Source organism: Leuresthes tenuis, unplaced genomic scaffold (genome assembly GCF_036924035.1).
Source record: "Leuresthes tenuis unplaced genomic scaffold, fLeuTen1.0.hap1 SCAF_2, whole genome shotgun sequence".
Lineage (NCBI taxonomy): Eukaryota > Metazoa > Chordata > Actinopteri > Atheriniformes > Atherinopsidae > Leuresthes > Leuresthes tenuis.
The window spans coordinates 28,051,845-28,078,204 of NW_027325356.1; the positions used below are offsets into that span (position 1 = coordinate 28,051,845).

The 26,360-nt window shown below is 40.0% G+C and overlaps 1 protein-coding gene across 2 annotated transcripts; it reads left to right on the forward strand.

Annotated features, from left to right (window-relative positions):
• LOC140302158 (mothers against decapentaplegic homolog 3) lies at positions 1-25,956 on the forward strand. 2 transcript variants are annotated; one of them, XM_072380944.1, is made up of 8 exons: positions 1-760; positions 17,993-18,186; positions 18,584-18,718; positions 19,287-19,412; positions 20,318-20,530; positions 20,674-20,811; positions 21,663-21,807; positions 23,339-25,956. In XM_072380944.1, exons 1-8 carry the CDS (start codon positions 558-560, stop codon positions 23,460-23,462), a joined length of 1,278 nt encoding a protein of 425 aa, XP_072237045.1. In that variant the 5' UTR covers positions 1-557; the 3' UTR covers positions 23,463-25,956. The 2 variants fall into 2 exon arrangements, with proteins under 2 accessions (XP_072237045.1, XP_072237046.1); XM_072380945.1 differs by lacking the exon at positions 1-760 and adding an exon at positions 7,702-7,788.
• The last annotated feature ends 404 nt before the right edge of the window (positions 25,957-26,360 follow it).

The following is a 26,360-nucleotide window of genomic DNA, read 5'->3' on the forward strand; positions in this document are numbered from 1 at the left end:
ACAGGTCTGCTGTGCAGTTTAAAGCCTGAATGGAGGGTCTCAGCAGCAGCTTCAGCATTTGCATTTGATGCAGACTTCTAGCAGACTTCAGTCGCGAACCACCGCTCCGCGGATGATTTTGAACTTCACAAAACTTTGCAGGTCGAAGATTAGAATATCCAGGGAGACAAAACGCAAACATAGCCACTCTCACTTCGATTATCGAGTTTTAGGCGTAGTTTGGACATGACTCAGATTAGAATTATCTGAATTACCCCGGCTTGAATAAGTGCAGACGGGACTAGGTTTTCTGGCGGAGTAGTAATACATGCACGGTACAACACACTACCGATGCACAGTTCGCCGCTTAGCTCGAGCCAGGCCGATCGAGTGCGCTAAAACTGGAGTGTTTGACCTCGAGATGCTCCAGCGTGGCCTTTAATAAACAACAACAATTGGTCTTTGACTAAATAACGCTCTCATCTTTGCTTTTTGGACCGTCGTAGAGGCAATTGTTTTTGGCATTTTGTCCAAACCAGCGGACGTGTCGAAACTGGACTGCCTTAACTGAACTCAAGATGTCAATTTTGCCTTTCACTCCCCCCATTGTCAAAAGACTTTTGGGCTGGAAGAAGGGAGAGCAGAACGGCCAGGAGGAGAAATGGTGTGAAAAAGCGGTAAAAAGTCTGGTGAAGAAGTTGAAGAAGACGGGGCAGCTGGATGAACTGGAGAAAGCCATCACCACCCAGAATATCAACACAAAATGCATCACTATACCAAGGTGAGGAGAGTTTGGGGGTAGTTGGTGTTGACCGTTAAGTCGGTTATCTAGCTAGCTAAAGTGACGTTTACTTAAATCGTTATTTTTCCACGTTTAATTACAGCTTTGCAACAGAAACGCTCAAATCTTTCTTCCACGGTCTTCGCTATCTGTTGCACCTATATGCATCTTTACTTGTAAAGATGAAGTTGACATTTCCCGTTCTTCCCTCGTGTCGTTACTTCAAACTTTGATTTCCTTTACGTTGATTATAACTCAACATGGTGGCGAAGGTAGTGCTCAACGAGCGAACATATGCCCGCAGGCAAAGCTAGCAAAATCGTCGCTAAAACGTCTTGTGGGTTAGCTACTGTGTCATCATGCTGCCATCAGATGTACACTGTACTTTGAGTGAATTCAAACAAACTTAAGTTGTCTCTTTTGAGCGAAATCATGCCGTCGAAAACAGTTTATAGGCAGCGCATTAACTAGCCTCCTGTATACTTGCAATGCAAAAGCAGTAATGTAGTCCAAGTTATATAACTTGGCCTTAATCTGGGACGCTTTCTAGCGTTGTTAGTGCGTAGGCGAATCCGGGGAGCTTGGCTCTCTTCTCTTCCTTCAGTGCCTCCATACAGCCATTTGTCTATCAGCACATCATTTAGTACAAATAACCAACACTGACGTTAAACATCAAATTACTGCTGGAAGCTTTCAATGTTACTGCTCTATAACATGGAATAACTCTTCCTCCCTAATGAAAGGCTGTCACAGGTACAATGCTGGTCAGAGTTATTGGCAACCCTGATGTGCAAATACAGAGGAATATCCTCAATGATAAATGTGAACAAACGTATTTTTATCCCCTTCAAAGTTGTTTAGGGTTCCAGCAACCAAAAGGCTCTGATATAATTGGAATATAATCTATGCTTGATGCCTTGGGCGATTTTAAATCAGTGCCTTGAACCTTATTACAAGTAAACAAATCTTACCTCTTCTTAATATTTAATATTCAGACCTAAGTAAACCATGAATTACAATAATTATTCTAAAGGCGTGTTTAATAAAACTGTTATGTACCTTATGGGATGTGAGACGAGTAGATATATCAATAAGAAATGTCTGACGTGGAGGTGGTCTGGGGGGAAAAGCAACAACACCGCAGACCTTCAGGCTGACCTGGAGGTTGTTTTTTACCTCTAACCACATGCTGCACACTGAACCAAGTAGGGCTCCACAGGTGAAGGCTTAAGGGGGACTGCACAAAAAAGTATGAACGGGCTTAATCTCTTTGCAGTAATGTTCTCTGCATAGATTAAACTAAAGTAGAGGCTTTGATTATTACATTATTAAGTACAGCCTATCCTGGACTAATACCTGGCAGAGGCTCCATCATGCTAAGAAGCATCCTTGCTGCATCTGGTGCAGGAGGCCTTGAAAGTATGAAAAGAAAAATGGGTACATGAAATCAGAAGATTGTCGAGGCATTTTAGAGTGAAATTTGTTACCTAGTGTCAGAAAAGGTTTGACGAGGCCTTGAGTCTTCCAGCAGGACAACAAGCCAAAGCACACATTCAGAAACACTTCAGAAGGATTGAAAGGGATGAAATGGACTTAATTATTGTTATGATTTAAAACACTTTTTGAAATTTTGATCAAGCAAATACTTAGATAGTTTAGGGATAATTGATTGGCTGAATAGACTGTTATCAAAGCATCATTACTTGTAAGTCTAAATCAAAGTAGCCATAATAACAAAAATAGTTATTTTCTTTTTTTTTTGTCTCCTGGAAATAACAAAGATAATTCAACGAGTAGGTCCAATTTAACAGTTTCATTCAGATTAAATGACCAGCTATTTGTGATTCTCCATTTTTTTCACTGGGCAAATAAAAGCTCCAGACTTTTGCTTCCGTTAACAAAAACACACTTGCATGGGTGGGCCATTCAGTTTTAATAGCATACTGTGTCAGATGAAAATTAAACCCCCTAACAGGGCACTCCCACATTCTTGATTGCCACAAGTGTGCATATCACAGCTTGCACAGGCCTGGGCCAGCATTTAGAGCTAAGCCTACCCGGAAAGTTAAATAATGTTTGCCATGATCCAGGTTTCATATTTCCCACCACTAATGCCGAGGGGAAGAGGCAGAGTGCATTAAGATGACCCCAGATCAGAACTGGTTGTCAGTATGGGCTAACAGTGTCCCCAGAGAGCTGCTGTTTCTATTAATTCCCCCACTGGCTGGCTTGCTGACAGCAGCTGCCTGCATGTTCGGGCCTGTCCACAGGGAGTTCAGCTCCTATCTCTCTGACACATGAACTTTTCTGATGAGGCTCATCGCTGCCGCTCTCGATGACGGTTTGCAGTGATGCTGAGTACAGAAGAAAGCCAGCTCGCTGTATTGATTGAGGCAATAGTTGCATGTGGTGGTGGAATAGAAGGAATAACATATCATGTATTGATTTAGAGTCATTGGAAAAGGGGGAAAACAGAGTCACTGAGCTGAACCAGAATTTTGGAAGGGCGAGCTGCTTTTAAATGACCTGCTAGAATAACTTCACTATCTCTGGCTAGAAAGCTTTGCTATCTTAACATGGTGAGTTTGGTTTAGACTGCTATTTTCAAGTGTGGATTGTGTGGGGGTGGTTTATGTATGCAGTGGGTTTGTATGTGTTTGTATGTCCCAATAGGTTTACACTAGAGATAAAGCCCACATCCCATTATGAAACATTAGTCACAGTCACTTTGACTTACATTCTCATTTAAGGCACATACAGAGTTTACCAGCCTTTGACTATCACTTGGGCAGGGCAGTTGTTTTAGTTGCCCATCAGGTCATTGTGGTTTTGACAATGAGCAGTTTGACTTTTTTTAAGATGTAATAGGAAAAGGGAAAGCTAAATCTCCCTCCCAAGTTCAAGGCTTAGTCACTCAACAACAAGCTATTTTGGCATTGTGGTATTGACCTACCCTCCCTCCCTCTTTCTACTGTTTCTTCTTATAAGATTCTATTCTTCTGTGATTTGTAAACTTGGGTTGGTAGCAATTATTGTTGTGTAAAGTGTGTCAGTCCACAGAAATCTACAAGCCTCTGATATTTTAGCGGTAACCCAGTGAACTTGATCATGAGATGGCACTCAAATGTTTTTCCTTAGGCTGTTGAAAAAGTAGGACCCTTAATTATAAATATACGCCAAGTGTGTTGTATGTTAGTAAATCTGAAGCAGAGTGGAGTAAAGTTGTCTTCAGTCTCCAGTGGGAGGATATCAGGTTGATTTGAAGGGTCAACAAAACATCATCAATTAGACACAAGAGTTTGATATTCAGTTCTTGTTTGCTAAAATCAGTGAATGTTGGTTTGTTGAAACGATGCCCAGACTTTTGCCAAGATGTTGAAGGCCCTCTAACCTGAAGCTAGTTTTTTTTCTTTGTTTAACCCAAAACACAGTGTTTTCTTAACAGTAACATTGAGTCATTGTACCACAAAGCCATGACCTTTCTCTAACCATAACCAAATCATGTTTTGCCTAAAGTGCCCAAACTTTAACCATAGTGGCGTCCAGTCAGAAGACGGTTGGTCTCGTATTTGCTGAAGTGATTTGTAACATTTATTTTTGTTTATTTAATGTTATCCTGCTAACAAACAAGGGTTTGATTACAATCAGCATATTTTTATTAAAAACAGACAATGATCAATACTCTTTGTCCACTCACGTGTCGGCCTCTGCTTTTTTCTGCTAGTCAAAAAAGCTAAACTCTGAATTAAATCATGCTTCATGACAGGTTCCAGAGGTTTTTGGTACCATGCTTCGGAGCTAGAACCATACAGTATAGTGGTGCCAACATTTTTATTTCATCAAAAATTGCTTTGAATGGAGAACGGATTCTGATTCACACCCAGAAGTGAATTCCAAACCCTGTCATGGACCCAGTACTGAGCAGTACTGCAGCCTTTTTAAAGGGTTTCTTCTTTAGCATACGATATTCTAACGAGTCATTGAATCTTACATTGACAAGAAAGCTGTTGGTTGACATTTTTTCTGATGTAATAAGGAATAGCAGAAATAACATTGTTATAAATACGCAGACCTTTGAAGCCTTTTTTTTCTAAATTACTTAGGACGAGCAAACATTGTTATTATTACATAATATTTCAGCTCATTTAGCTTTAAGAGCCTAAGTGTCCTGCTTACAGTGTTAAAACAGTGTTTACAGTTGTGGAAACAGGTAACACATCAGAAGGTGGAAGCTGCATATTCTTAGAACTTTTGCTTGGTAAATAATTAAAGATGTTGTTGTCAGTTTATTTTCTAAAAATGAATAAATCAACAGCGTCTGTTCTACAGTAAGCGCTACTTTAGCAGTTATTAGATTTTAGTCGGCTATTGAAAACAGTCAAGATATTAACATGTAGACAGTGTCCGGAATTGTCTGGTTTTGCACTTCACAAACATTGCGTGCCTATCAGTTAAAATCTTTTCATGTTTTAACTGAGACAAGGTTTGTTAAAAAATTATGTACAGAAGCTAAACAATCTGTAGCAGACATATATATATTTACATATTATTATTCATTGGTGTGAGAGTTACAGGGTGAATTAGGTGAACGCTGGTTGCATGTGGTAAAAGAAATTATTCAAGGTGCGTAATACATATATATGGTATGTGCGTGTTTTGTCTTTTCTCAGAGGCTTTGGGAGCAGATTCCTCAGGGGTTTGGATCAGTGCTGGAGTGTGTAGTTGTTGTGTGTGCGTACATCCCTCCTGGCAGCAAGTGTACAATCTGATTCAGGCCTCTGCATGCCAGGACAGGACAGAGTTAAGGAGAGGGAATTAAATGAGACAGACAGGGAAAAAAGAACAGATACGTTTGTTGGTGGTGGTTTGTGGAGGATGCTGTTTGAAAGATTTCTTTTTAACTGATTTTAAGTCATTTTGTTGATTTTTTTTTTTGCTAAATCTGCAATCCATTCTCAGGTAAATTTGTCTTAGATCCAGACAAATTTAGTTGAAAACGATTCTTTATTTCTCAAAGAAATATGCAGAAAATAGCATTTCATGAGTCTCAGTATTGAAACCCAAACAGGTTTTGTCATATTCATGCTGTATAAGTGGGTCAGGGATAATGTTAAAGAAAGTGTGCAAGGGATAAAAGGAGAAGAGTTGGGATTCCCAGTTTTGTGTGATGCTGGAAGGGACTGCATATCGTTATGTGACAGGTAGGTATGTGCAGGGGATATGAGACATTAATGTTCAAGTAAAAAGGGTTGAATTGGTAGTATGAAAGGGAAAGTAAAGCCACATATCTAGGGTTTAGATAAAAGAAAATAATGAATTAGACTGTTTGGCAAGAGGCAATATCTTGGATTCCCAAGCTTATCAGAGAGACTGTGGTTTGTGTGGTTTGTATGCAAACGAATACAGACACTAATGGCTGAGATAGAACCGGTTTGTTTTTCAGTTAGACAGCAGGCCAACATCAAAAGAAGTGTGTAGGCATGTGTCTGAGTGACAGACTACATTAAACACACAGACTAACACACTGCAGCTTCTGTCCCAAGGAGACATGCTTCATACTCTAAATGCTTGCATGCCAGAGGTGTAGAGTTTGAACAGTGGTCCTACAGGTCCTGCCATTTAGAAGTCTGTTCATCCTGTTCCCTTGTGTTTTTGATTTTTTTTCCATTATTCATTTTGGAGCAGTTGTTACTTATCATATTTGATGCAATGTTTGGATATACGTTTGGGGTTGTAGTGGATCTAAGCTTACACTATAATGAGATTTGAAAAGCTGACCATATATAGTCCTAATGCACCAAACATGCTTGCATCTGTTGTGATGCTTTCTGATAAAGGTCAAATACTGTTAGAATATTTCCATAAATTCTGCTTTGATCATGGTATGTCTTCAACAATCTATTGTTATCACAACCTGTTTATCTGCCAGTTATATGCTCAGTCAATAAATCAAAACTCTATTACTCAAACCTGTATTATTTCAGAAAAGTGCTTCTCACAACAGAAAAACCAAACTACACACAGGTTTCAATTAGATTAAAGTGAATGGAAGTGAGCAAGTGGTGATATTTGAGAAGGTGGAACCATTAAGTGTTTGTCATTATAACTTGTTGTTGCTGTTGTTGGTGTAATTGTTCACATAAGCTGCTGCCAGAGAATACCAGTAAGCTCACATCGTACAGAACTTCTGGATTTGCAGGCTTGAAGTTAAGCTCCCAACAGAAAAACAATAACCTCGGCTCTGTAGATGGTATTTAAGACACCTAAATCAGTGAGGTTGGCCACACTTCCCCTTCCACTGTCTCGCTGCATATGCGTAGCATGACTTTTTAAGGACATGCACAGCTGATGTTTCTAACTCAGAATACGCAAGAATTAACACCCAAACGTGTAATTAAGTGTATATTCTTGACCTTAGAATGATTAATACATGTTTATAGGCTGACATTTTGCGGTGTAATTTTACTACATCAGCCTAGAATGGGCAAACCAAACTCTCACTTTAACGAAGGCCTGTGAAAATTTACAGTTTAGTTGCTACTAAAAGTTCTCATACACACTTGCAAGAGGAATTGTGAAGCAGAGGTCATTCAGTTGGTTGCAGTCTGCATTATCTCCACTAGATGTTGCAAAATGCTACACAGATCTCATTTTAAAAGTATCTTGCACTGCAAAGTTCAATACTTACAAAATGTGAAAATTAGAATTATTATAGAATAATTGTTAAATAGAAAAATACCTTATTCAAAATTAATTTAAAAAAAAAAAAGTAACGTAAAGTACTACAATTAATTCTTTAAAAAAAGGACAGTTACTTCTTGAGAGACTCTTTGTGACTTGTACTGGTCCTACAGACCTCCTCGTTTTCCTCTCAACTGTATCTTAACTATGAACGCTTAGGTGTGGCCAGCGTTTGCCTTGTCCTTTAAATACAACACTCTCTCATTCACTTTGGCAGACTTGATGTCAAGTATCACACCTGAGTCATTCGAGACAGCGTTGTTCAGCAGGGACACGGCACAAGACAGGTCACACAGAGTTTATGTGTGTTGTCTGTCTGTGGGTGGCTCGCTGCTCTAACGACTGGAATCACTTGCCCTCCTCAGTCCAGTTCATGAGTGCTGTCATTGTTTGATTTGCTTGGGGAATACGGCTGTGAGTCAAGACAAACTATGTGTCTCTGTGTATGCTTAAAGCTCCGCGATGGTGTTTACGTCATTCTAAACCAGAAGTAATAAACTGAATGAATCGCACTATAGCGATCTCAAATGGTTGCTACTAATGGCGGTGATCATAGCATTGTGACATTTTTCATTGAAGACAATTTTTTTAATAGACAAAATTACAGTTTGATTGTACAGCATTAAATATCTCTCAGTAAGAGGGTTCAGTTTACCCAACTAAATGGAAAATGCTAAATGAATTTTATGTAGTTGTACACGTTTTTGAGTGTGTGTGTGTGTGTGTGTGTGTGTGTGTGTGTGTGTGTGTGTGTGTGTGTATGGATACATGTGGTTACTCAGCTCAGAGGAATGCTCCCTCTGCCTGCTGGGGCTCTGAGGAGGGCGTGGGCTGCTGTTTGGTTTGAGGCTTGCACCACGGGTGGAGGGGTTAGAGACAACTCTGCTCCGACTTGGCCCTGGCAGTCTTACTATCTGCGTGGGAGTGGACATGCACCAGGCAGAAACACACACACATGGACGCGTTCACCAGACAACAAATGCGCCTTTGTGCTCCGCTGCTGCTGCTGCTACTGCTACATGTGCTGGACTGCAGCTGGATGTGTGTGGGGAATAACTTGGCATGAAGGAGAAGGGGTTTAAAAGGAGAGAGGGAGATTAGTTTACAGAAATGTGTGCAAAGTTTTGATGTGGAAATAGAGCAATAGTATTTCAAGGAGGCTGGTAAAAGATTGAAGAAAAGACTGAAGATTAAATAATGGTTTAGAACTCACTACAAACCTCATCCCATGAGTCAGTAAATCAGTAAATCACCATAAATATTTGATGGCCACTGGTGATTAAAGCTCCACTCGAGTAAAAACCAGAAACTTAAGGCAAGATAAGAGCTTCCCATGTTCTTAACTGTCAGGGGCATCCGATAGTGACACAAGAAGCCATGAGGTGCAATCTGATGAGATTTTGACTTGAGAAAGAACCATCTGAGAATATTTGTTTCATTTGTTGTAAAACTGCTCATTAGCTTAGCAGTAGGTGAAGTCAGAATGCATCATTATCCTTATTCAGACATATACTTGGCATACTTTGCTTTATTTTGCTGGACTTCAGGGAATCCCTGGGTGCCCTGGTTTGCTCCCACAGTTCTGAAGCCTGCGGGCTGGGCAGAGTGAAGACTGAAAATTACCTTTAAAGTGTGAATGAGAAGGTGAATGTGTTAACCATGTCAAAGACTGTTGACTTGTCTCTTGTACTGATTATCCGTTCGATATAGACTAATAAGCTTGGTTTCTTAGTTTAGTTGGATCACTATTTAAATCTAAATTTTGCCATTTGAAGGGTATTTTAGTTCTTTAAGTGTATGTATAGTTGTAATATACTTTCTATGGTGTCTGACTAACCATAGAAAGTAACTAAAGTAACCTAAAATGTGGGCTTGAATCAAAGTGAGCAATTAAGAAGTAATTAGTGATTGCTGGTATTTGTCATACCAAGTTGCTATCAGCTGTGAAATCATACCCAACCTCAAACATACTGCAAAATGGCAGATTTTCTGTTTGAAATTTGACTTTGTGCTATATTTTATACTGGTAGGGGATGTTGTATCACCTCACATGAATAATCAAACATTAACTTCACTGGACTAGTAGGCCATGCTACACTCCTTCTGTCTGTAGAAATACAACTTCACTAGACTACAGACTGAGGATAGAACATTTACAGATCATTTGTATCTTGGATATTTTCAGTCATTCTTCATATTCTTCAAAGAGAGCCATGCTGCTCAGCTCATTGATTATTAGCAGTAAGACTAATGGTTACCAGTGTTCCATTGTCTCCCCAGGTTTCAAGTCCAGACTGTTATTTGTTGTCTAGCCCTGCCGATCGTCTGTCTGCTGGTCTCGTATTTCACCTTAGGCCCTCCCTCACTGGTCCCAGCACACTTCAGTACTGTATGATATCACCCGTGTGTCACAGTCAGACTTTTTTCTCTCTCGCACTATATGGTTGGTCCCCCCACTAACTCCACTCTTTGTTAGAAAAAGAGAAGGTTGATGGCTTTTCCAGAGAGTGTGGGAGATGTGTGTGGAACTTCTGCATAAGCCTTACCGCTGCTGGAATGTATTCACTAGCCAACATTTGTGCTCTTTCTCTGCTATTAAGTTCAGTGTTGCTGACTCACAATGATAGTAAGTTATTAAAGCATGGAATAAACAAAAAACAAAGTTTAGAAATACAGTTCGAAAAGTCTTTACCCCATTATCAAAGTACAAAGAGTTATTTCAGGTACTGCCACAATTGCTTTATTTCCTATCATTGATTTGGATGATTAATATTATCAATTAATTTATTAATTAATGAGAAATTTGCATGGAATATAAAGCTAATCGCAGACTCATATCTGCAGTCAACATCCTGTCAGTCAGTCTGGTGTTTGCGCTTGTTGCAGTTCTCTGAAAGATTAAAATAAACACCTCAGGAAGATCACAACCTAATAATCTCTCATTAAAGCAGAATCTGTCTTCTCAGAGCTTATGTAAATGGGAACCACTGCATTATGTAATTGTATTGTTAATATTCAGATAACACTTATATCAGTCCTGTATGAGTTTGTTTTTTATCCAGTATCGGCCCCCATTAGACATGCAGACACTAAGCATTCATTTCTCGCAACACACACTATTAAGTGTCAATTAAGATCACCATGATGTGAACATCATGGTTATATCAATGACCAAAGAATTAATGGATTTGAAACTGGATTATTGGACTGTCTGACTGGTGTCCACCACAAGATACCACAGATTATCCCCACGTATCATGTCGGAGAGGAAGAGAAGTAAAGAGAAGTGTCATTGTTGTTACCATCCTTTTTTTATAATGTAGTAATCTAGTTAATTCTGTGTAATACCATAATTGCAGATTCTTGGAATAATTGTACAACAAAGGATTAACAGTCATTAACAACCCACTGGCTTGTAAGTTGTAACACTTAGTTGTGACACTTTTAGAAAAAGTAATTGTTTAACATATTTCAGAATAACCCTCAAAATGATTTTGACTTCACAGAATGGTTAAGTCACCATGTTTTATCGTTTTATCGGAGGTTCAGCATCCCTCTGCTAAATGTAATTGGACTACAGCCCTATCAGTCATGGCTCGACCGACTGGCATCAGACTTTACTTTAGCACAAAGGCTAGTTCAGTCTTCTCTCACCCTGACCCCCTTCACCCCTCATTCAGTGCTGCAGGCTGGGATGGTGGGACAGATGGAGGACAGCGACGGGGGGGGGGGGGCTCCCTCACAGACACTCTGAGCTGCCCTGAGCTGTTCAGCCCTATTGTCCAGCAGCACCCTCCATTCTTTGTCCATCACTTACTGCCCCCTGCCCATTTTTGCTCTTAGAGGACAGATTGTGACCAGTGGTCCTTATGTTTATGTGTGCTTAGAGGAACTCAAAATGTCTCAAAATAATGTATTGTACGTTTAGTTACTTGATATAAAGTTATTTGCTACCAGCGTTGGTGTTGTTTTCTGGCATATTTTTAGTGACCTTAAAGTTTCATCTGTGTGTGAAGCTTGGCAGAGAGTTGTAAAAAGTACATGTCAAGAGGTCTGAGCCCACAGGGAGGGACTGTGTGTGTGTTCGGCACTACTCGGACTATTGCCAGCTCGAACACACACACACACACAGTGTGTACATGTTTGTGTCTCTGAGCATGCCTCAAAGTATTTGCTTTGCCCCCCTCCTCCTCAGCTTAGTGAAGCTCAATCTGCTCTGTCTGAGTCTGTTTAGCGTGTCAGCCCAAAACAGACTTATCCAAAATTTATGTATCTACTAATCATCACAACAACTCATTTCCACGTCTTCCTTTTTCTTAATCTAAGCAGTCCCTTTACAAAGATGAATACCATATTTATCACTGCCTCACTTTAGCTCATGTTTGTGTGTGCGTATCTGTATGCCCACATAGATTATGCTCCCTACCAGCCACACAAAGCGTACATGTTGGTTGTCTGTAAGGTCGGGTTCAGCATCAGCTTCGGGTCATGAAGCACAATGACGATCGCACAATTTTCAGCAAAAAATCTATAACAATTTGTCCCTTTCCCTTTTGGACGTCAATCCTTTGTCCTTCGCTCTCAATCAGAAAGGGAATCAAGATGCTCTAAAGATGAACTGACGTGAACATGTGTTACCCAGCTTCCCTTTCTTGTCTCTACAGATAGACTCAAAGATTAGGGTGGCACAGAAATGAAAGGTTTGGACATTCAGTTGAGTTTTTTTAGTTTTATCTTTTGATAATCAAGTTATTGCTTGAAGCTAGAAACTATTTCTTCTTGCATTGTGGGTGTTTGATTGTGCTTTGTATTTGAGTCTGTTTTAGATATTTCCTCACAAAAAAGTTATTGTTTCAAATTTAAATGTTTGTCTTTGTTAAAAAGTTATCCAAAGAACACTTTATCATGAAATCTAGGAGTGGAAAAAGTTACTATTTTAATCTTTTAATCTTTAGTCTTTTGACTAACTTTTCCTCCTTTCTTGGATTTTTCCGATTGAATAGCTAATGAAATGATTTATTTTTTACTTTAAAGTTCCAAATGTGATTGTATGAAGCGTCCTTAGTGAGGACTCCTTGTTGTGATTACAATTTAGGTTAAGTTTAAAGTCTTAAAAGATATTTTTGTATAGTTTGAATACAAAAATTTAACACACGTGATGACGTGTTGCATGCTGTGAAAAAGTTTGTGAAAAAAACGCTAAACAGTGAAATGTGTTATGCTGAGACAGCCAAAATTCCCCGAGGTTTCGGTTGTGTGAACATTTGCTGCTTTCGTCAGGTAATATCCCTGTAAATGGAATCTTTGAGTTTTGTTTGAACCAAACAGGACATTTGTATGTGTCACGGTGTAGTCATGGAAACTACTTTTTAAGTTTTATAGACAAAAGTAAAAATGTGGTGATCAAGGAAACATTGTGTGGATTCATCAACAATCACGCCAACTGCTTTTGTTTGATCATTGCATGCCATCGTGCAACGGTGTACTCGAGTGTACTCTGAAGCACAAATATCTGGTGACACGCTAAAGTCAGACTTGAGCTTTAAACTCTACATTCGTTTTTCAAAGATGGGAGGAATTCCCCCTTTACCTGCTCCACAACCGCTCCTGAACTTTCATGTTGCTTGAGAGGTTTTCTGAATAATACACAGTGATGTCATTTGATATCGCTCGTCCACCTCTTGGAACTGCGTCAGTTTGTTAGGCTTTCTTTTCATAACTCCTTTTTCTCCCATTTCACATTTAACCATTTATTTGAACTCAACAACAGTATGCACTGAAATAAGTCTCATTATATTATACTACTGTGCTTTATTTAACTTTCTGTAGCTTATTCTTTAATTGCTATTGTTTTTTCTGCTACAACAAGGTCCAAATAAGAGAAAAATAGTCTTGTCTCTTGTTAAAAGGGTTGTTTTCATTGATGACATGTTTTGTGACACAAAAACAATAAGTGTGTCTTACAGTGTTTCTGTGAATTTTCCTGCATTTTCCATGATCAGATTATATTTTGCAGTAAATTTGTATTGAAATTTTCCTAATTTTAAGTGATAAATTTCCAGGATTTATGAAATTATATGCGATACATGCAATCCAGCTCCAAAGCCCTGCACATTATAACACTATTAACAGATCACACACTATCACACTAATAACATTCCTCATTATCTGTACTCATCTAATTTATCAGTGCAGGTTGTGACAAATTAAACAATCTTTGGCAATAACAACAGTTGTTGTTGAATTGTTAGTTGTGCAGTAAACAGAGGGCTGAAAACTGCTTATCAGACAGCTTTAGAGCCACATCCTTTAAATATTCAGCCTGGACACACACACATGCTTAAACATACACGGGAGCACAGCGGGGTGTTTGGAGGAGTCATAGCTTTTCTAACTTCTGCCCCCTTCTGCATAGCTGGAGCACACTGAGATCCAAATCATTCTGATGAGTTTAGCAGACCAGAGATTGGCTGTTAACACGGTGCAACTGGCTCTTCCTCTAAACAATGGCAGTGATTGATACTGTCATTGCGGTGTTTCTCATCAAGTTCTCAGTCAGCCTACCATCGTAAATCTTTTCAACAAACTGAGTCATTTAGATTGAGTGGGATGAAGTATGCGTCTGGACCTGCCACCTGTATTTCAAATTTTTTCTGATTCTGATTTAAACCAACCACGATGTAAGAGAATAAACTGACAAGGTTTGTTGCTACTGTTAAAGAGACAAAGTTGTGTTTTTGCATATCCTTTTTTGTTGTAGTAATCTGTTTTTAGATTGATGTTCAGCTGCCAAACATCAAGCTCGGATTTCCTCTGGTACCTTTCTTTGTACTTTCATGTACTTCTGCTGGTTTTCTGATATGTTTTTAATTTCTCTTTTAGCAAAAGCAGAATTAATAGATATTTGTGATATTTGTGTGACAATAAAAAACAGGCAAACACTTTAAACAGTGTACACATTGCATTAGTATTAAACTGACCCTCCATCAGCTTATAAAGATCCAAGTTAACATCAAGAGGTGATTTTTGTTTCTGGTTTAATTTATGTCCTCTGCTACTGTTGTGCATATCTGCAGCTCAGTTGTAGAATTTAACACACACACACACACACACACACACACACACACACCATTCAGAGCCCCTGGTATCTGTGGCCAGAAAGAAGGGGAGCCCAGGAAACGACCCCCTGAAACACTGGTTCCTGCTGTGGGAATGCAGCTTTAGCAGGACCCCAAACAGCCAGTGTAGTCACTAAAGGTCGTGCATGTGTGTCAGCCCACACAGTCCCACTCAACACTAAATCATCTACAGAGACCACATAGCAGTGACATCAGATCAGCCCTTTCTGACTATTTTTTCTGTCCTAAAATAGCGAGTGGGAAGCTTGCATTATGACTCATTTATTTTTTTGTGGATATCATCAGAGTATTGTTGCAAGCTTTGATTACATTGTCTTCTGCTGTGATTAATTAAACATAGTGTTTATTTTTTACAAATGCACTTAACATGTCGTAGTTATTTTTTTTAAACTTTCGTTTTGTGTGTGTCAAAGTAAAAAAAAATTTGAATATTAGCTGTATAGATTCTGACCACGTTTAAACTGACAGGAGCTTGGTAACTGATTTCTGTAAAGGAGACAACTTAAAGAAGTAAGAAAGTGTCCGAATTGCTGTTGCAGTCAGTCCTAATGCATGAAAAATGATGAAATTTGGTGAAAGGAAACGGCTAAAAATAATCATCACATAATATGCAAACCACAGAAAAACTGCAGTAGAAATGAGGAACAGTAGTCACAAGTAGATCCACACAAACACTAACCAACTTACAGCTAAAGAAGATTGTTGCTATAATACAGTGTTAAGAATGTCATCAACATGAACATTATCAACTTTGCAAAGGTAGCGTTTATAAAAGAGCAATCACTCGAGGAGTGTGTATTTATCAACTGTGTAAGTGCACAGATTATACTTCATCTATCACTGTTATTTAATGTCTTATCTAAACACTGTAATTAAAAACCAAGCACTTTTCTGTGCTCTGTTGTTGTGGTTCCATGATCTGACACCAGCCATATCTTATCTGCCACATGAGAGACAGCAGAAGCTACTGGTGTTACTGTCATGGTTTCAGAAATGTTCTTCCCTCCACAGCTGGAGTTGTCTGACAGAAAGCAGAGCAAGCACATACTTTTCTGTTTTTATTATCATCATTTATTGGGGAAAACCTGCTGGTTTAATGGGTGAATATTTGTCCAAATGATGCCGACATTTTCTTTCAGAATATTCACTTTTATGCGTTATATGCAGTTCTCACATGCAGGCTGTGTGGAGGTGCTTTTGAGATTCTGAGCTCCACCAGCTTCCTACTCAGACACATTTGCACATTTTAATACCCAACCCCCACTAAAACACAGCTAGTTGCTTTGAAAGCTCAGACACTGTTGAGTGAAAGCTTTAGCCATGAAAAATTAAAATGCTGGACTTGCTGGAGTCACCATGGATGACCCAGATGGGGGTACAACTAAGCTTTCAGTTGTTAGACTTTAGCTAACTTTGTCTTTATTTTGGAATTACATTCTGAAGTTTTTATCCTCAGTCCGTGTTTGTGTGCAACAGTGAGATAGAAGATAGAGGGGACATATGTGGCTTTTGACTCTTGCATAACATGATGAGTTGAGTGTTTTTGTTTTTTTCTGTCATTGTGCTTTGAGATTAGAGGCTACAACCCCATTATGTCAATCCACGGACCACTCGTTACTATGCGCTGACCTACATCACCCTGCCTAAGGCATTGTATGCCAGATGAGTGCACATATACAACACAATGAAATTCCTGTTACACATACTGTAATCTCATTTCTGGTTGTTTATTATTAGACATAACATCATGTCCGGTGTGCTCACAGCTGATATTCTCATCAGCAGGACGTTGTTTTTCACAGCACTGTTTTTAGCAAACACTAAATCGATCCATTTTTGGAGGACAAGACTTATGTTTTATGACATCTAATGTCATTGGTACAGGAAACATTTTAGGTTTAGGAGCCAAAACGATTTGGTGAGGGTTAGGAAAAGATAGTGGTCAAGTTAAACATACCCTGCTTTTATTTAAACCTTATTCAGTCAACGGGTCTACATGATGAGATTAACTCGATTATAGCTATAGTTGGGTTATGCTCCTTATCTGAGAAAGGGTAATTATCCTTGAATATATGTTGGTGAATGAATCAAATCACTGGCACAAAGCATGTCATACCCCGGTGCGATAGGTGGCGCTGTACCCATTTTAACTATCGCTAATAGAGCCACTTCCGGTTGACCACTTCACCACCAACAACAACAACAAACTCAGGTATTCGAGAAAGATGGCGAACGAAGAGCAAGATGAAGCTACGTCCCTCTACATTTAGTTTGTGATGAACATGGTTATGGCACAAACACGATGCACAACGGCGCATTCTCCATCGCGTTGTTTATTTCTTTCAGACAACAGTAATATCGTCTCCTTCGACTTCCGGGTGACGATTGCGGGAAAAAATCTCGAGCATGCGCAGAACGCTTGATCCAATTCACTGTCGTCTACATGCACGTTCAGTGTACATTTGGACCAAGTTATCTCGGAGTCTTAATTTGATTGCGATCCAATCTGTTTTTTTGTCAGATTAAGCTGTCTACATGAACTGAATAACTCAATCTTATTGTAATTTAGCCATTAATCCGATCCGATGGCACTCATGTAACCCCACTGACTGTTTGGTAACCCCAAGAGTTCTGACAATGTAACATTAATATGACACCATCAGAATGAGACCATGCTGTCTAAACTGTGAAAGAAAATATTTCATATCCACTCATTGTCAGCCCCTCGACTTAATGTTTTGTTTATTTCACCCTCATTCGCTATCAAGAGTCCCAAAAACTGCTCATACATCTTTATAGCAAACCAACAGTCTTTAACAACCCATCAAAATGGGAATAAAGAAGTCAAATCATACAATAATCTTTCATATTTAAAGCTACAATATTGTTCCAACCTTGAAGGAAAATCAAAGGTGGGGTGGTACAATTAAAGGAATTGGGGTGTGTTAGCTTTCCTATGGGGCGAGATAAAGTAAAAGCTACTCAGAAGGGGTCATTTGAGCCATTCTTTACACTCTGAGTTGCTTTAAGCCTGGCTCATCCGTTAAGGTTAATTTCTGATTCTTCAAACTGAGAGTGCTCTGAACCGTGTGTACTGTCAGTAAGACTCATTCATAAGAACTGCCCACAACCAAAAGAAAACCCAAATGTCTCTTTAAAGAAGAAACACTTTTAGGTAAATGATCTAAGGGTACAACAAATATTAGTCCAAGAAATGATCAAATTACAGAAGGAAAAAAAAAAACATATTTGGTTTGGTTTGAAACTCATAAACATCATATGATGAGGATGTAAGAAAAAAGGTTGCAAATAGTTAACAGAGTTCTCTTTCTTCTATCTGTACTCTCTGCAGGTCTTTGGATGGCCGTCTGCAGGTGTCCCACAGGAAAGGCCTGCCCCACGTCATCTACTGCCGGCTGTGGCGTTGGCCCGACCTGCAGTCTCACCATGAGCTGCGAGCGGTGGAGCTGTGCGAGTACGCCTTCCACACAAAGAAGGATGAAGTGTGTGTCAACCCATACCACTACCAGAGAGTAGAGACGCCAGGTATGACACCCTGAAGAAAAGTTTCTCTTTTATTTATACATAGTTCATTTTAGAAAGGAAAAAAAAAGATTTCCAAGAATTTAAGTGTGAAAGTTTTAGTTTGTCGAGATAAATGAGATTTTATTTCACCTTGTAGTAAATTTCTCTTACTTTTACTTTTCTCAGAAATGATATTCCTGTCTTTTCATTACATATTTTTATGGTCCTTTATGAAGGGTTTAGCCAATTTTTTTATGAGGATTTATTGAACACATTGAATTTTATTGAAGAATTGTATTATTACTATGCTGCAACCTGTATTTATTTTTCAATGTTACCCAGAAACGAATCCACTCACTGTTGCTTTACTCTGAACGGTGTGTTCTCGTGTACGTCTGACTTTTTGTCCATCTCTTAGTCCTCCCACCTGTGCTGGTGCCCAGACACACAGAAATCCCCAGTGAGTTCCCACCTCTGGATGACTACAGCCATTCAATCCCTGAAAACACCAACTTCCCTGCTGGCATTGAGCCCCAGAGCAACTACATACCAGGTACAGGCTTCCTAATATGACTCACACTAAGAACCAGTCTGTGGTGGTAGAAACAAATTGTAATTATTAATTATAATTATTTTTGACTCGGCTTTCCCACGCAGCAGGACTGAGAATGAGTTAACGGCTGTTTTGTAGCACCGATCGATCTCATGTCCCTTATGTTGTTGCTGTCAGCCTTCAAGTGAGGCTTTAAAGTAGGCAAATGCGTGACTGTACAGAAAGAGTTAGTTATGTCCACTCTTGTAGCCTCAAGCACAGTAGCCTCATTAAAATGAGCTTTTATCCCCTGCTTATTGTTTTCCCAGTCATGTGACATGGGACTGAAATACAAATAATTCCTTCCCCATTGCACTCAAAAGCAAGAAACAACTGAAAGTTTCTGCTATTTATGCTATTTATTTATTTCACTTTTTCTCGATCACCAGCGTTTTGTTGAGTAATCCGGCCATTATCTATGTACAGCAGATATTTCCACCAGCTCTGTGTGTGGGATTTTTGCCACAAATGTGATAAGTTTTTGTCTTTGGGTGTGTGTTTGACTCATGTCTGTTTCCACGCGTGTCAGAAACTCCACCACCAGGCTACCTCAGTGAGGATGGAGAGACCAGCGATCACCAGATGACCCACAGCATGGACACAAGCTCCCCAAACCTGTCACCAAACCCTGTTTCACCCACACACAGCAACTTAGGTAAGAACCCTGTTTTTGTGAGTGTGTTCAAGTGTCCTCTTCCAGACAAATGTTTCAGTGGTGCATCTCCCTGGTGGGAATTCTCTGTTTGGTTTCACTCCATTTTTGTAAGAGGAAACATGGTGATGAAAGAAGCCTTTGTCTTCCCCACTCAGCATGTGAGCTGTTAAAAAGACCAAGACACCATTCAGCCCACACTAACATCAATAACAATATCCTATGTTTATTCTATCAGGATGGGAAAACGCCAGGGGGCTCCACCAGAGCGCTGCTGGTGAAATAACAAAATGACGCCTGTTTTGTTTGGCAGTGCTGTCTGCTTCTTTTCTGAACATCAAAGATAAAACGTTAAAGTTGTTCAGAGTTTTCTGTGTTAAAGAGGAAAAAAAACAGATGAATTCACTGAAAACAGTCATGGATGAGTCTGTAATTTGACCATCTTGGCTCTGGTGTCCCTTCAGTGAGGGTTGAGTTTCCATATTATGTCTGGTGAGGGCTTCTGGGAAACAGTGTATGGGTTTGACATTTTGTGACGCAAGTTCTTGCTCTAATGTGTTTTCCTTCTTTTTCTGCAGCCACTTCAGCCCCTTTTCTCCTCACTTTGTCTATTTTGACTCCCCTTTGTTATCATTGCTCTTTATTTCTACATCCTCTCCCCACTGTTTGCTTGTCTGGGTGATATTTATGTGATTTGCACCCACTTATTATTCACCCAGTCTTGACTTAAGTGTCTTTCCAGCCTTTTCTTCCTCTCAAATCTAACACAGTACAGTCTTACAGAGCTGCACATTTCAGTCTTCTCAAAGGCATCCTGCTAGCTGCAGTATTATACTCCAATCTCAGGTCTTCATATCTCCTTTACAATTTGGGCTGATGCTGCCCATCTGTATCTTTCTCTGTTTCAGACCTCCAGCCAGTGACATACTGTGAGCCGGCTTTCTGGTGCTCTATTTCATACTATGAGCTGAACCAGCGAGTTGGAGAGACCTTCCACGCCTCGCAGCCCTCGCTGACAGTGGATGGCTTTACAGACCCTTCCAACTCAGAGCGTTTCTGCCTCGGCCTGTTGTCCAACGTCAACCGCAACGCAGCTGTGGAGTTAACACGCAGACACATCGGTAGGGCTCATTGCACCGCTCACTTCAAAATACTTAACAAGTGTTAAGTTAAAAAGTTAACTGAGACATATAATCACTGCTAATATTGTTGTGGAGCGAGTTTTATCTGAAGTATCTATTGTTCTGTTTTTCTTCTCTCCGAGGTCGTGGTGTGCGGCTGTACTACATCGGAGGAGAGGTGTTTGCGGAGTGTCTCAGTGACAGCGCTATCTTTGTCCAGAGCCCCAACTGTAATCAGCGTTATGGTTGGCATCCTGCCACCGTCTGCAAGATCCCCCCAGGTGTGTCATGCTGACAGACTGCAGAAATGTGAAATGAAGAAAAGAAAGAGAGACACATAATGAGGAGATAATATTTCAAAGGGTGTGGAGTGGCGAGAGAGGGATGAGGAAGGAGAGGTAGAAGGAAACTCCACTCATTACTGGGTCAGCAGTTTGATCCCTCAGTTCCCTCCGTCTGCACATCTAAATGATGTAGAGCCAGACTCAAATCTAATTACATTCCTTTGCATACCTTTATTATAAAGTCAAATGGAGTCATCCCAAATTTAAATAGCTGAGTTTAGTCCTTCAGAATATGCTTCTGAAGATAACCAGCTGTAATTGCAGGGGTGAATATCGCAGACAAACACCCTTCTGCTAGTAAAAGTCACCACTTTGTTTATCTGTGGCAAAACTGACAACACTGAGGGACCTTGTTACACAAACAGTGATTAATCCAACTAAATCATTTAAAGCACATAAACAGATGTGCTGTGGCTGTGTCATCACGTGAGGCCACCTCTCATCACTTACCACACCACCAGCCCGGAGATCTCTTCCCTGGTTAAAAATAAGTTTTTCCTTTCCACATTGGTCTGTTTTGCTTTTACCACATGATTTTTTTAAAAGTGGAGTGTTACAAGTTTTCCCTAAACACATTTTATACTTAACTATTTACTGTCAGAAAGAATATGTTTGAGTGCAAAATCACTTTATATATCCATAAATGAGCTCCTCAGTAGCTTTTACACACACTTTAATCTTGTTAGGTCAGACCTTAAACTGTTTTGAATTCACAACACAAGAAGAAGTTGAACAGAGAGAAAACTTGGTTAAATTTATCCTACAAGCATCCCCTTTGCTTTCTCCAGGATGTAACCTGAAGATCTTCAACAACCAGGAGTTTGCTGCCCTGCTGGCACAGTCAGTCAACCAGGGCTTTGAGGCTGTGTATCAGCTTACCAGGATGTGCACCATTCGCATGAGCTTCGTCAAAGGCTGGGGAGCTGAGTACAGGTAAGCTGCAGTTACATATTACTCTCTCATTTTCTATTTCAGCATCAAAAATTCTGTCCAGCAAAGAACAAGTCCCCCAAAGAGCGGGTCTGTATGCAAGCGCAGACAATAGAAACAGAGTGTGAATCACATCCCACAATCCAGCCGCCCCCGCTCACAAACATCTGCTCACACTCTGGTGAATCCGGTGTATGACGTTGCAGAAACCTCGTCAATAGGCAGGCCCCGGGTGGCACACCAGACTATTTTTAAACAAACACGTGCCGTGTCAAAAAGAGATGTCAGACTTTCCCTCTTCCATTCCTCTCTGTTTTCCACACAGTCTGACTCACTGATAGTAAGAGAGGAGGAGACGGGATTAAAGGGGAGCAGATCATTGGCTGAAAGTTGGCTCTGCACACGAGGTTTCCACAAGGGAGAAACCTCAGTGCTGAGAGCGACTGCTCGCCACTCCTATCCAGACCCAACGCTGACATGTGGAGACACTTAAAAACAGGATTCAGGTTACGTGATCAGATGGGCCTCCTTCCTCTCCACCTCCACCTCACTCTCTGTTTCCAGGATTGATTCTTTTTCAATTTTCTCCTCTTTTGTTCCTTTTACATGTTGTTTTGATTAAGAGGGGGGAGAAAGAGACCAAAATATATACAAAGATTTTAAAGATGAATGAAATGAAAGCTTTTCCATATCACGTTTCAAAGTAACACGGTCCAAATGAAAAAATAACACGAGACAAAGACACAAACAAAAAGAGGAAAGACTTACACTATACAAGAAAAATGTGCTAAAGTTCTAATAGAGCACAGAAAAATAAAGAAGTGGCACAGGTATTTAAATGCAAAGAAGAGCTGTCGCCTCGCTCCACTTTTAGTATTCTACTTAAAACACTCGAAACTAGAAAAGTAGTTTTTTTATGAGAGCTTTAAGGAATCAGGGAAAAGATATGGAGATTATATGTACGGAAAACCATTTTTTTCTTTTTCAAGACACGAGGAGACAAACACACCTTCAAGAAATGCATAAATTACAGAACTTTGTGCATCTCAAAAGGTCTGATTTTTTTGCTTTGGTTGGACGAGGGATGCATTCAAAGTGATATTTACTCGTCTTATATAAGTTTTGGCATTGATCAGAAAAGAGTGGAACCTAAACATGATTGTTCTTCATTTCATATTTATCACTGATGGATTACATCGACTGATACGTGTGGATGGATTACAAATTTAGGAGCATGGTCGAGAGCTCAGACGCACACAGGGCTCTTGTGTTATTTCCGCTCACAGCTGAGGGGAGTTCTGTAACACACAGATGTTACATATATATTTTAAAAGCACGAGTGTCTTTAACATTACAGTGTGTTCAAAGAGTGACTCAGAAAGCATTCGGCATTTCATTTTAGACCCGGTTTCTTCCATCTGCCTAACAGCTAAAGTGAAAGTTGAGCATTTTGACTTTGTAGGTTTGCTCAGACTGCAAACAGCTGGTTCAGTCTACTTAACATCTGTTTGTGCTCTCCTTGTGTGTGTGGCAGGCGACAGACAGTGACCAGCACCCCCTGCTGGATCGAGCTGCACCTGAACGGCCCGCTCCAGTGGCTCGACAAGGTGCTCACTCAGATGGGCTCCCCAAGCATCCGGTGCTCAAGCGTCTCTTAGGGGATCCTTTGTCCTCTCATTTCCTGTGCACCACGTCCTCCGTCAGAGACTTAAAATATAGAGACAAGAACAGCAACACAAGTACTGAATCATGACGAGACCCCCGTCACTCAGCCACTGTTTGTCCCTCCTCCCACCAGCTGTCAGTAGCACTTTTTTATATACATGTTGTTTGTTGCAAACGGGGACAAGTGCATTAATGCAGTACCATGTTAGTAGGATCTCAGCGTATTGTCCAAAATGATTTAGATGGTAGTTTTTATTGATGGTATGTAAGGGCCAGAGAGGCTATAACTATGGCATTTTTTCAGGTAAGATTTTCTCGTTTTCTGTCCTCTTTCAGTGAAATTTCTTGATCTTAAATAGAGCAAAGAATTAGAAAATTTAACATATAGGGTCACGTTAAAAGTATTTCACTTGAATTTGTTGCTGTATTTGGGCATTTGGTTGGTTATGAAGACATCTGCAAATGTAACACAGAGAGGCGGACTGAAAGGGATTTATGTCATGGAAATGTTCAAGTGTCACTTGTAAACACTGTGTGAAGGAATATACTGCAAGCCTAGCAGGAATACTTGTTCAGGTTTTCATGATGGCCTCTTTCGCATATCAGTGGCTCAAAACCTGTTTTTTAACCCGTCGCTGTCCCCCAGCTCAGCCCCGCAGCTCTGTTACGACCCGCCTTGCAACCCTGTGCTCCACCTCTGTGCTTTCTCACATTTCTCACACACCTTCGTTGCACATCAGTCCCGGCTTGAAAAGGCATATGTGAAAGAGGCTAATGTCATTTCGTGGAGTGTTTCTCTGAAAAAGCAAATGCCTGCGGTCGTAAACTGCATGTTGACACTTCAAACTGAATCAAATAACAAGGGATCGGTCAAACTGTCAGTCAGAATACTGGCAAATCAGTTTAATGCTGGAGGATCCAGGAAGACCAGACAGGAGGTTCAGCTCATTAAAATTGAAATGATACCTAAAGACAGTGGGATTCATTAAACGTCACCGGGAGGATGATGACACACTCGTTCCAGCATTAGTTCCAGAGACATTAGATGGCAGCTCTCAGCTGTCAGAGGTTTATGTGAAATACATCCTGCATTCTTTTCAGGAAGCTTTGCCAACTTGCAAAACACTTTTGCTGCATTTTTGTGTTGTAGTATATAATATATGCATCCACATAGAACTTGAAAACATCTCAAAAACTGTACTATTCTGCAGATTTTTTAGTTAAATGACATACTTTTGTGAACAATTGTGTTTGATATAAATACTCTGCAGTAGGCTTTGAAGTATGAAGAGAGCAGGAAGAGACTTAACTTCTGTTCATGTTCTCTCTGCAGTCCATGACGTTGGTCTTATTTTAGCCATATCGACTTTTCACACACTCAGGACCTGGGAAGAAGAAGAAAAAACTATATAAAGAGAGAAACAAGTGAAAAGGTCAGATTAATGAGACTTATTTTGCTACCGGTTTGTTGTTTTTGGACAGAATAACTGTGACATGACAGGAAACACCGCTGGCAGGTATGGGTTGGACGTTTGTGAGGCAGTTCCAGAACAAAGCACAGCTTTTCACAAAGGGAAAAATGAATATAGGCATGTAAATAACAGCAGTGTCCCAAAATCAGATGTCTCCTTTTTTTATCTGCAGGTGTATGTACATATAGTACATCCATGTGTTTTACTCTGACCATCAGCCTTTATAATGTTGATGGTTTTAGAAGCAGGAGAAGACAAAAATGAGGTCAAAAGTGAAAATAAATGGAAAAAAAGGAAACTTAATGTTGGTAAAAGCTATCTCTGGAAAATAAAAGCATAGTCATGGCTTTGGTCCGATTTCCTTTCAACCACCCGCTCCAGTGGAAGTGGATCAATTTCCTTCTGGTTCTACAATGCCAGACAAAGACTCAGCGGGTGAGCATGAACAATACATCTGATCTTCTGTTCTGTGTTTATTTACATTAACCCAGCTCTTGATGTCAGTGCCAGCCCATTGGGGCTCATCTGTAAAAGTTGACGACAAAATCTTCATTCATCTTCACCATTAACGCTGGCAGATTTGATCTCTTACTTTTAAACCTGCAACCTAAATTGTGGGATTGTCTCAGAAACAGTAGCATCTACCAATCTGAGACAAGCCAGCTCTCTGTAGAGCTTCGAGTGTCCTCGAACGCAGCAGTCCTGATTCTGATGGGATCTTTAACCCGCGGTTTATGTAATTACCCAGTTGGGGATATTTTGAAAGCAGATTTGCCATTTTTATACACTCTGCAAGCTATAGTGCTTATATTGTTTCTTTTTCCTTGTTTAAATTGTTCTGTAATCATTAGTGGTGATTTACACTTCTCTGCTCTGAATTGGTCTTTTTAGATTTCTTGTATAAAATTGTACCTTTTATTTTTCTCTGCCCATAAAAAGTGGATGTGATGCTTTATATTTTTGTGTATTACTGTTGGTCTATGAATAAAATATATAACTTGTGGTGAAAACTGGAGCTGACAAGTTTAGTAAGGGGGGAAATTAAGCTGGACAACTTTTTTCCAGTTGGTTTTCAGGTTATTGTCACATTTAGATATTCTCTCAGGACCTAATATTAAATGTGGATTGATTCAACTTGAGAATCACAGCTAGGAACTTGATTTCATACCTCAGCGATCTTTGTTAGCGTAAGAAGAGTTATTTCAGGTACCTCCGACACCTAAAAGTCTCTATAATTTGGGTATTTCCCAATATGTGGTGGATAATTAGGTCCTCAGGAGCAGTAATTACAAGCACAGCAAACCTCTGCTGCCTCTGCTGTCACACAGGAAAGACATGACCTTGAATGTGAAGTCTGCCTTTGCTGTGGTGCCCTTCAGGTAAAGACAGCAGCCCGAGCAGCTAGACCACTTCGCCATG